Here is a 12,137-nt window from a genome sequence, read left to right on the forward strand (position 1 = left end):
AGATCCTTAAAGTGCATTTGTGTGAATGCAGTGGAGCATGCAAGCCTGTCATGTATGCATTAATATCCCAGAACAGGGGCTCGTTTCTGTGAATCATGTGCTTCCCTGCCTCGCAGATTGGTGACGATGGTACCTCTACCCCGAGGGGTATCGCACAGACCTTCTATAATGGTGCAAAAGAAAATGGAAAGTTTTCATTTCCATCCTCCGCCCCTTCAGCCTCTCTGGAGTCCCAGCAGCAGATGTACTGGAATGAAGCGCTGCTGTGTGAAATGAGATTCTTCATCTGAAGACAGTGGTGACGACAAGATATTCACACTGTGATGGTGTGAGTGTCTTTACTGCATCACTCAGAGGGGATACAAACTTGGAAGTTCAATTTGAGGCTTGTCAGACACCATAACCATACAAATTTAATATTTGACTACTGTGCTCATTAGAAATAAAATATTTCTATTCAAATTTTATTGACACTAAAATGTTGTATTTCTATTTCCATGAGTCAAACCCATTCATTCAGTTATTAATTTATTGCCATGAAAAGCTGCTTTACTGTGCATGACGTCACTGTTTTGGTGAAATGGTATCCGTCCATCTGTCCATCCGTCCATCCATGCCACACTAAGTAAACAACAGCATTCTCACTGACATCAAAGAAGAGTATGGTTTTGGTGCTGAAGAGCTCAACATAGGTCCTGCTGCACCTTGAAATCCAAGTCGACACCCATGGAAGGAAGGATGACAAAGAAACTGAGCCACTGCTCCACGATGATGTTTTAATCATGAGCAGAGCAGAGCAGACGGGAAGGCAGTGCAAATTATGAAGAGATTTCAACTCATGCTAATGATCATAATGTTGCCAGGCACAGAAGAGATGTGTCTTTAGCAGCACAACAAATATGTGTCTTTAGCAGCACAGAAGAGATGTGTCTTTAGCAGCACAACAAATATGTGTCTTTAGCAGCACAGAAGAGATGTGTCTTTAGCAGCACAACAAATATGTGTCTTTAGCAGCACAGAAGAGATGTGTTTTTAGCAGTGCAGCAGAGATGTGTTTTTAGCAGTGCAGCAGAGATGTGTCTTTAGCAGTGCAGCAGAGATGTGTTTTTAGCAGTGCAGCAGAGATGTGTTTTTAGCAGTGCAGCAGAGATGTGTTTTTAGCAGTGCAGCAGAGATGTGTTTTTAGCAGCGCAGCAGAGATGTGTTTTTAGCAGTGCAGCAGAGATGTGTTTTTAGCAGTGCAGCAGAGATGTGTTTTTAGCAGTGCAGCAGAGATTTATCTTTAGCGGCCAAGCATCAAGAATATGTAGCTCGATAATAAGGCCATCAGATCGAAGAATATTCAACCAGAGTTTCAAACAATCCATGCAGACAAAGATCACAAGCTTTTAAACGGTTTCCTCCATGCATCGGCTGTGTTGGACCTGTTGTGATGGTAACAGTCAGTATATTCAAACTGGACCTCATTATGAAGGCCTTATATTTTCACTTAATAACCTTCAGTAGTAGAACCATGATAATGATGAGAATAACTTCTGAGTCTTATCAGTTATCTCGGTCCAGCACAAGCATGCTTCTCATTTTCACCTTTCGATTCCATTTTAGATGTTACTGCAGTGTTATCAGTGTTCTTTTGTTAAGTCTGACATTTACATTACGGTGCTCGTGTGCTATTATTGGTCAAGGCCAAATATTTGTCATTTTATGATCGATCATAATCATATTGATGACAGGAAATGGCCAGCAGTCTCTTTTGCCAAAGATGCATAATTTCCCCCCCAAATATCTAAATATCAATCAGATTTGATCGCTGCAACTTTGACCTAAACCTTTACCCAAACGAAACCCAGGTCCAGCAAGCATCAACACCTCCAACCAAAATCCAGCATTCAATAAGCAAACCCAAAGATACAACTGAAAGGCTGCTTTGATAAACTTCAGAACACAAGATGACAGCTGTCGCACAACAGGTCCCATCTCGACATGCTTCCCCGGCCCCATCTGTCTCCATCAGACAGTGTTTTCAGCAGAAACGCCACCGCGGTGAACTCGAAGAGAGAGCAAGGCTTTCTTTGATCCCCACTGTGAGTGCAGCTTTAGCTCCCAGCCAATCAGCAGGGAAGTGACGCAGCAGGATGTTCTGGTGATTTATTGCCATTGATAATGTGGCAATCGTCATTTAATGCCCTGTGATTTTATTACATCTCCTTCGTTTTTCCTGGCAACCCGAAGGCTTCGCCGAATTAGAAACTGCCCTAATTACCCCTATTGTGTCATGTTCAGGCTAAACACTGCAAATAGTCTACATTACTATTGGATATTTGTTCTTGTTTGACACTTGTAATCTTTTAATTGAGTGCCTGAAGATGTGTTTTCCACAGAAGCACCAGATAGACAGTGGTGCCTTTCAGTGAATTTCATGATATAAAGGATGCGATTGTATATATACACTATGATAAAATGCCCAATTTAGCACAAAGAAACACGTTTTCAGCCAGATACAAAAAATAGTTTAGTCTCGACTGCAAATTCCCCAAGTTTTATAGAAATCTATTCTACTTGTCCCCTGAGGGCTCACCACAGCAAATCAATGTTCTCCACTTCACCCTGTCCTTTGCATCGTCCTCCCCAACACCAGCCACTCTCATGTCCTCCCTCACTACGTCCATGTCTCTTCTCCTGGGTCGACCTCTTATCTCCATTAAGTGTAATATAAATCACTTGTTGAAATGATTTTACAGCATCACGTAATGAATAATGATGTGTGCAGCCAGTATCTGCCTGGCCCTCATCTCGGTTAATAGAAGGCCCTCTGTCTCGTGTCTAATGTCTCTGAGTAGAGCAGGATGAAGGAGGGACGCTCAGATGGCATCACAGCCATGTCTTGTAGCGTCTGCATGAAAGGTTTATTCGGTTATATTCTATTCAGACATTTAAGCATCCACATCCTTTGTTTAACCACGTTCATATATTTTGTTGTCTCCATTCTGTGCAGTGTACTCGCTCACAGACAATGAGTCTACAAGTATAATTGATTGGGTTGGTGTGTTTGTGTGTGTGTGTGTGTGTGTGTGTGTGTGACTGCTCACATTGGAAGACAGAACTGCAAAACCTTTTTGTCTGTGGATAATTCACAGCAGATGCCTGTGGGCCTAAACTGCTGCTTTCCCCTGATAGCAGGTCGATCATCCTCACAGAGATCGGAAAACAGAACCTTTTAATTGCCTTTTAAATGTTGAAAAGTTGTTGGCGTTTTCCTATGAGGGAAGCTGGTGCGGAGCTTTGTTTGGTTTATTCCCAGCTCAGTTCGAGAGACGCATCTAAACACCACCAGCAGGCGTTCTTGCTAGGCTGACTCCAGATCATAAGATACGATGTTGCATATATGATTTAAAGAGAATAAAGCTCAGAGACAAAGCAGGACTTTTCTTTGTTTGACAGCAAACTGAGATCTAAATACTGTGACGTAGATGCTGTGTGTGTTTATGCTAACCTTTCAAGGCAGGAGGAACTTTCCTCTCACCTTCTCCCCTCTTGTTTTTTGTGTCCAGACCAATGATGTGGTAGGAAACACCTGGAACTGGCTCTACTTCATCCCTCTCATCATCATCGGCTCCTTCTTCATGCTCAACCTGGTGCTGGGTGTCCTGTCAGGGTGAGCCGCTTCGTCTCGTCTCGTCACGCACACACATTACATGACCAATGTTAAAGTCAGTCAATGCTGATCGTGTCTGATTCAATCATGTTTACAGCTTTACTTTCATTTTTAATATGAAACAGGCAGTTTTGGATAAATGGCTACGAATGTTCTCTTTTTTAAAATGTTTTTTTTTGTGTGTGCAGAAATCTGGAAAAGATAAAGTAGCTCCAAGTTGTTAATGGAACTGTAGATTTCATGCAGGTTCTTGGTTAGATTGAGATTATGATTGAGGAGACTTCAAAATGAGCTGCGTTATGCCACCTATTCCAGGCAGATATAAATCATTTATATGATCTCTTTCTTAATCTATTCTTGTTATGATTAAGTGAACTTGATATAACATATTTGTAGTGAGCTTTAGACTCATGGGTCGTTTATTTTTTTTTACCGGTGGACAGAGCTTTGCTCACGTTTCTAGTCCTGATACTAATATCTGCTGACCCCAGCTGTATAACTGACGCATCGTATTGATCCTCAGATCAATCTAGTCAGGAAACAATACTACATGTGTTTCCTCACAAACACAATGTGTGCAGGCTGTCTCCTGCCAAATGAGTGTTAAAAATGGAGCTCAGCTACAAATGGGAGCAGCAGCCATTCCAACATGTTCCATCCGTGTATTGCTCTGTGTGTAAGGAATACCTGTGTCTCAACAGCGAGTTTGCCAAGGAGAGGGAGCGAGTGGAAAAGAGGCAGGAGTTCCTGAAGCTTCGGCGGCAGCAGCAGATCGAGAGAGAGCTCACCGGATATTTGGAGTGGATCTGCAAAGCAGGTTAGACTCCGGTCTGGTACCCCATATGTGTGTGTGTGTGGTTTTTGCTCATCATGAAGAGAGAAAGTTCTCCTCTCTCTCTTCTCTCCTGCTGCAGAGGAGGTGTTGCTGGAGGAGGAGGATGAGATAGCAGTGGAGAAGTCCCCGCTGGATGGAGCGTGGTACAAGAGGAAACAAAACCTTCCAGGTGAAAACAGGACAGGATCTGTTCTCTGCTTTTTAAATGTCTGTTACCACACTACGGTCATCCGTAAATGGAGTTTTAATGTTAAAATAAATCAGTAAATCAGATCCAGAATACATCTTTCATGATAGTTCATATGAGACCCCTTTATGACTGTGATTTTTGGTGAGTAAATTGAATGCATATTTTACAAGATATGATTTTTTGAAAAAACCTCCATTATAAGTAAATGTGAAAATCTGGATTGCCACAGTATCCGCAATCCAGATCCGATCCAGATTAAATTCGTTGGTAAGATAGATGTCTCCACCCTACATGACTGTGCCAAATTCCATAAACATCAGTCAATAATCAACTGAGATATTGAGGAAGCTTCATTGACTCCAACGATAACGAAAATTTCAAAGAGATCCAGAATCCAGGATCTCTTCTGGATCATCACCAAAATGTAATAATAATTTATTTCAGGAAGAGAAGGATTATATTTAAATGTAATTTATTAGTCAGCGACAGACATTCATTTAGCCCCCCTGGTGGTTGAACCTTTATAACATTACAGATGTTGTAAATGAGTCCATGAAATGTAATTTCTTATGTTTATCTTTCTCTTCCTGTTTTGCTGTCATCTGCACAGTCATGAAACGATGCAAACCCAAAAAAGGTAAAAACGACCTGATCAACACCGAGGACGGGGAGGACCCTTTCGCCGACATCGCCTCTGTTGGTAAGTCCTGCGTTTATTTTTTTTATTTCTTTACAACCACCAGCTGATCAGATCTGACCTTCACCGGCTGACCTGAGTCGACCTTTATAAGAAAGAAGCTACATAAAGGCCTGTCTCCTACATGAACAGCCGTCTCCAGAGTCTCTGTTCTCCATTCATTTATGTCAGCTGAACACTGTTGAACATTTTGTTTGAGATCTCTCAAACTTTAGGAAACTCCCAGCAGCGCCTGGATTTACGCGTCCTGGCCGTGCCGGCCTATCATCCCGAGGGTTGCAACTAAACTTTTAAAATAGACTGCTCAGTTAAAAAAACCAAGAGAATAACCCACAGCATATTAGATGTGTTAGTATTAATTATCCCACATGAAGACGGGACTTGTCTGCAACCAACCTATTTTCACTACTTCTCGGGAAGGAGTGGCGGTGAAACAGGTGCTCATTCAGAATTCATGCTGCTTCAAGGCTGCTTTTATTAGGTCAATGTTTCTTTAATGAGAAGCTACGAGGAAAATGCAGGGAAAGCTCAGGTGGTTTTTGCACTTTAATTCCCGTCCCATGAGAAATTCCTTTAATCGTGACAGTTCAGTCATCGTCTCAGTTGCAATTGACTTTCACTGCTTGTTAGCAGCTGTGAAGTCGATGGAACGGCTCCCTGCCCAGCAGACGCCTACATTACAGTCTATAAAAACCTGCAGGTCTTTGAGCTTTAATTACTGTAACTGGGCACTATTTCTATTTTAATGCAAAATGTGTCGCCAATATTGTTTGCTTTTATAAAAGAAATGGTTGCAAAAGTGCAATCCTGGGAAGAAAAATGGAAGTCTGCAGCCTGGACCGGTGATTATGAGAGGAAGCATCACCAGGTGGAGAGTAATTTCAGCGGAGGGTAACGCTCCAGGACGCCAGGATACGGTGTCCTGGACGTTAGCAATCCTAATTAAACTGCTCTGATGGGCTTCACTGGGTGTTGCTGCTCCACAGGAAGTCGTGCGGAAGCTGGACAAAAGATGGCACACGTATTATATGATCAATCATATGGCGCACATGCTCCAATTGGTTAGGTTCGTCCAGTTGTGTCCAGTCTGCAGGTCCAAACCAGGCAGTGCTGATTAAATCGCGTCCTTGTGTCCTCCACCAGCTCCGCCTGGCTCTCCCTTTGGTCGGGCCAGTGTGAAAAGCAGCGGTAAGATGGACAGCTCCGCCTACTTCCGACGCAAAGAGAAGAGGACTCGGTTCTTCATCCGCCGGATGGTGAAAGCTCAGAGCTTCTACTGGATTGTTCTGTGTCTGGTGGGGCTCAATACGCTCTGTGTGGCCATAGTCCACTATGACCAGCCTGAGTGGCTAACAATAGCCCTCTGTAAGTCTCTGTCTCACACACACACACACACACATGCTGTTAAATAACAATTGCTTTATTTGCATAATAAGGTGATAAGAATGTTTTTTTTGTCACATAAGAAACAAAACAGTAAAAAAAAATAAAAAAATAATTGACACACCAGATACACAAATGACTACACAGAGACCTTTATTTTGATACCTGTCTTGAAAACAGATGCGGCAGAGTTCGTGTTCCTGGGTTTGTTCCTGACTGAGATGTCGTTAAAGATGTACGGCCTCGGAGCGAGGAACTATTTCCACTCCTCTTTTAACTGCTTTGATTTTGGGGTAAGCTTCCCTTGGCGGGGGCTCACAGGTAGACATTTAAGCAAGGCGGGAGGAAGCTGGTGATGTGACCCTCTGCTCTCCTCTCCAGGTGATTGTGGGAAGCATTTGTGAGGTGATCTGGGACATGATCAAGCCGGGAGCGTCGTTTGGCATTAGTGTGTTGAGAGCCCTGCGTCTACTCCGGATATTTAAAGTTACCAAGTGAGTTCAGGCGTAAGGCGGTTAACTCAGCAGGCCTCCATCGTACAGGAGCTCGCTTCACCTCCATCGCTGCTGACCTCTGAGGTGCTCTGCCTCACCTGAGCCCACATCATGCACCTGAGACACCCTGAGATCGCTTTCACCTGCAGTGCAACAGTTCTCCATGAGACACAAATCTGTTAAGCACACATTCACAATTTGTTCTGTGTTTCTAGTTCCCAAGTTGGAACACAATAATCCACACGACATCTGTCACTCTTCTCGTTTTCACAGTATCTGACCATATTTTTCACTCCACTTTTGTTTTTTAACAGATCTAGTGCTCAGATCATCCTCTTACCAGGATCTTCTACTGGTTCCTCTGGCACCTTCTGAATAAAAGCTGAAGGACAGAGTCGTGAAAATACAAACTAACCAATGCATCTAAGTCCTAAAATGTGGACGAAGTCTTTTCCGTTTCAGAGACGCGGGCTTCCTTAGCTCTGTTCTCCCTGAACTGACAAATCGCGTTAGTTTGATGCCGATCCTTTTATTGCGTTAGATTAGCTGTAATCCTGCGATTCACTTTCACTGGCAGCTGTGGAGCGTGACACATCGATTTGTTTCATGCCACCTACAGCTCACATTACTATTCGTTCCTCCTTCTCTGTTTTGGTTGTGTCTGTCTTCTTTCCTTTTTTTTTTGTCAGGAACAGAGTGAACAATTGAAAACATTTTCTGTCCCGACTTGTTTCCTGCTTCTTGTCAGGTATTGGAACTCTCTGAGGAACCTCGTGGTCTCACTCCTGAATTCCATGAAGTCCATCATCAGCTTGCTCTTCCTCCTCTTCCTCTTCATCGTTGTCTTCGCCCTGCTGGGGATGCAGCTCTTTGGAGGACAGTGAGTAGTCTCTCTAGCCACCCCCTCCCCCCCCCCCCCCCCACCCAGTGTGTGGGCCCAGGCCAGGGACAGTTTGCACTCAGTTTGCACTCAATGATGTGTTTTAGCATTCTTTAAATATATGTGGTCCTTTTTGCCGTACCTTTGCCTCAGAGTATCTGAAGTGACAGTTTCCTTTTAAATCCCTTGATTTTCTAAAACCCACAAGAATCATGTGCGGTTATTAATGTGTGATGTGTTTTATATTCATGCTCAGTTACGAGAACATTATAAACTGAAATGCTGTTGCTGAAATCTGGGAAAACTATTCCAGGGGGTTTTCGTGCAGCCAGTGAAAATAGCCAGAAAGCAGCCGGAGCTTTGAATTATCCGCTTTGTTGTGAGTGAGAGTGGGCGCACGGAGAAACCTGGATTCTGGATATGGATCCGGATGACGCGGGTTATCCATGATCCTGTTCTTCTTCTCACCCTTTATCTTCTTTATCTTTAATTGTTCTGTCCTTTTCTCCCCTTTGCCAAAAAAAAAAAGTTCAACAACTTTAAAATGGAGCAATAAAAGATCTCTCCTGACAGAATCAAGTGCCGAAGAGCAGAAACAAACACTACACTGACTACAACTTCCACTCATCCCATAATCTATGAGCATGGAAGAGCTGCAGAAAGTCTTTTCCATGGCCTTTGATTCTCACCTCAGTTAATTCACTTTGAATGAATTCTTTGATTTGGACCGGGCTTCTGCTTTGACCTCAGACGTTTCTCCGTCACCACTGAATCGTCACAGACACGGATTCTCCTCGAACTGGCGCCGTTCACAAATGTCAGCACCCACAAGAGAATAGCTCTGAGACAGCAGGCTTTGTTTAATGGACAAGTGTGAGATGAGTGTGACGCACACGTGGTGCTACCAGCCAGCAGACACACTGTTCTTCCTCTGCAAACATGAACACTGGTTTTCGAGGCCTACAGATTCCCTTGGAGTCGGAAAAGAAAACCTCGGAGTGATTTCCTTTCAGCTCTTTCTCTTCTCTCGAGCCAAGCATCTTGGCTACGGTAAGAGAAGGTTCTTAAGATGTGTTTTCTTCTGTTTCGGTAAGTGGTGAGGTTTTTAAGAGCAGTGGAGGCTCACCCAACCACACACAAAGCAGATGATGCCGATTTACGAATATAAAGCCGTGAAACCCTAAACAGAGAGATTATAGGGCTCAGCGAGGAGAGAGGCTTTACGAGTAACGCCAAAACGAATTCACAGTCAAATGGTGAGGATGCAAAGAGAAAACACTCACAGCTCACAGGGGCTGTTGCTGTTGTTTTAAGAATTGATTTAATGAAGTCCCAGGGGATGTCTCTTGGAGGCCAAACACACTCTCCCAAACCCTGCACAAACCGCATCCAATGCTGTGGATGCAGGGAGAGGGATTGGGGGGGGGGGGCGGAAATGAGGAGATTGTGGAGAGCATGGAAGTGAAAAAACACAGGAGTGAAGAGGGAAGCAATGGCAGAATGAGCAATAGATGGAGAGGGGTGGGGTGATGCAGTAATGAGACAGAAAGGGACAAAAGGGGGAGAAAATACGAGGGCATGCCGAGGGAGAGAAGGCTTATTGAATTTGTCCTCCCCACCCCCCCTCCCCCACGCCCCATCTCCCTCATGCATGTACAGTGCATGTTAAAGCCGGGTTGATACACCATTGTTGATCTCACCCAGCGATATTCATGTGTGGACAGTATGCATCGCAGTGAACACGCCATTCCAAAGCCACACCCATTCATCCGCTGCTCTTATCGGGAGCATCTCCACAAGAGTTTGGCTTCCGAGGCCGGCTGCGGATGCTCACTGTCAGTCACCACGAGAGCGTCAGTGTCTGATAAGGTCAGGACGAGGCCGGTGAGAACAGAGTTGCTGTTGTGATCGAATATCACAGGTACACTGTTGAAAAGCAGCGTTTTATACTGGGTATCGTTCTTTTGTGTGAGTAAACCAGATCCATACATCTCTCTCGTGGAAGGTTGACTCTCTGGTGGCTGCTGTGTCTGACAGCTGAATGTTTCTGTCTCGCTCATTAGCTACAGCAGCGGTCCCCAATCTTTTTCCTTCCTTTTTCTTTTTTCTTAAAACCCGAGTTTTAAGTCCGACTCTTTTCTTGGGGGTAGTCGACTCCTCTTCTTCCTCCTCAGTTGGACTCTCCCATTAGCAAAGAAGCTCTCCAAAGACGTATGTTTTTTATTAATCTTCACTAGTTCACGTCTGTTTTTAGTAACGTATCACGTAAAGCATGAAAATTCACAGGAGAGCGTTACGTTGGAAAAAATCTGGTTGTTTTTCAAAATAAAACACCTTTTAGACGCTAATAATCAATACAATGGAAATTGTATAAATGAGTTGTTCTTTCTGTGCGGCCCGGTAACAAATGTCTCACGGACCGGTACCGGGCCGCGGCCCACTGATCTACAGTGCATTTTTCCATCTGTCTCTGCAATGATGTAGCTCTAACTCTGGTTGTTCTAGGTTTAACTTTGAAGACGAGACTCCAACAACGAACTTTGATACCTTCCCAGCAGCCATCCTCACTGTGTTCCAGGTAACCCCCCCCCCATCCACCCATACACCCATACACACTCACTACATTGCAGACAAAGTGCACTTTGTACCTGAATGTCTAGCTGGATGAAAGACCAGTCATTTTAATTAAAGAGAATGACTGGTCTACGTACCTTCTGTCCTCTCAGGGTTTGGCTGATAATCCTTCAATTAGTCTGCGCTCATAACCCGGCACTCTGCAAGCTAATTAAATTCTCTGAGATCAGCATTGCTCTTTGCAACCATTCCTGAGTCTGCAGCCTCTTTCTGACGCTTTCCTCAGATCCTGACCGGTGAGGACTGGAACGCCGTCATGTACCACGGGATCGAGTCTCAAGGAGGCGTTCGCCGCGGCATGTTCTCCTCGGTCTACTTCATCGTCCTCACACTATTTGGAAACTGTATCCCCTCTTTTAACTTCCTTTCAGGTTCTCTTCTGCTTTGTTTTGAAAGGACAACACCAGCCTGCTACGTAATCACGCTGTCCCCATTAAAAATATATATATCACACAGGATGGCAAATAATCAACAACAAACCGTCACCTTGGTTTATTAATTGTGGAGTTCCAAACTTTTAATTTTGCCAGAGAGGAAATTAAATAGAATCATTTTAAACCTCCTGGGAATATGATCGTTGTCGTGGCAACTGTCCTTTTAGAATATAAATTAACAGCGCCTTCAGATGTGCATTTATTTTGGGTGAAATCAGGCCTAATGTTTCCCCACTATGCAGAAACAAAATGTTTTCCTGGTTTCTGGATTGAACCTTGAGAGCCTTCTTCCATCAAAGCCGTACACAAATAACAAATCACAAAATAGGTTTTGATCAGTGAATTCCTGATGCAGAATGATTTCTCTGGAGTCCTTAATACTGCAGAAGAACTTTTAAAGGTGTTTTATTTTATTCCTAGTGCTAAACATAAATCCAGATCGGAAAGCTTTATCAGGTTGCACCTTCTTCCTACAAATGTCCCAATGTCATGGCATCACAACATACCATAATAACCCTGGTCGATGCATTCAGGTCGATTCGATCCACGCGTGAGTAATACATCATATATATATATTTAAAAACAGTATTTTTTAAACATTTGATAGTATTATACAAATACAAAGTGTAAAGCAAAAATATACAGTACTTATATTTACAATGAAAAGGTTTGCAATGCCAGATGGATCATCCTAATCATCATCACGATATCCTCACTGACTCTGTGGCAGATTTGTAGTTTTCCCACTGAGGTGGGAAAGAAGCTCGGATTATTGCCACACATCTTTGTTTGTCCTGAGCCCTGCTGCCATTCAGATACTCTCCTGAACGTGTTCTTGGCCATTGCTGTCGATAACCTCGCGAATGCACAGGAGCTGACGAAGGTAGGCTGGGTCCAACCGTCTGAATGTTGTGTTTGAAGGCACCTACCAAGCT

General features: G+C 43.7%; 1 protein-coding gene across 1 annotated transcript in view; it reads left to right on the forward strand.

Annotated features, from left to right (window-relative positions):
- The window catches only part of LOC137908940 (voltage-dependent N-type calcium channel subunit alpha-1B-like), an 86,855-nt gene that overhangs the window by 33,779 nt on the left and 40,939 nt on the right, over nt 1-12,137 (forward strand). Inside the window, exons 7-17 of the mRNA XM_068753371.1 lie at nt 3,552-3,655; nt 4,357-4,472; nt 4,570-4,659; nt 5,291-5,380; nt 6,521-6,742; nt 6,941-7,053; nt 7,142-7,254; nt 8,003-8,134; nt 10,640-10,712; nt 10,995-11,112; nt 12,018-12,085. Of these exons, the coding sequence (XP_068609472.1) occupies nt 3,552-3,655; nt 4,357-4,472; nt 4,570-4,659; nt 5,291-5,380; nt 6,521-6,742; nt 6,941-7,053; nt 7,142-7,254; nt 8,003-8,134; nt 10,640-10,712; nt 10,995-11,112; nt 12,018-12,085 (1,239 nt within the window). The remainder of the gene's footprint in view (nt 1-3,551; nt 3,656-4,356; nt 4,473-4,569; nt 4,660-5,290; nt 5,381-6,520; nt 6,743-6,940; nt 7,054-7,141; nt 7,255-8,002; nt 8,135-10,639; nt 10,713-10,994; nt 11,113-12,017; nt 12,086-12,137) is intronic.

This window comes from Brachionichthys hirsutus, chromosome 19 (genome assembly GCF_040956055.1).
Source record: "Brachionichthys hirsutus isolate HB-005 chromosome 19, CSIRO-AGI_Bhir_v1, whole genome shotgun sequence".
NCBI lineage: Eukaryota > Metazoa > Chordata > Actinopteri > Lophiiformes > Brachionichthyidae > Brachionichthys > Brachionichthys hirsutus.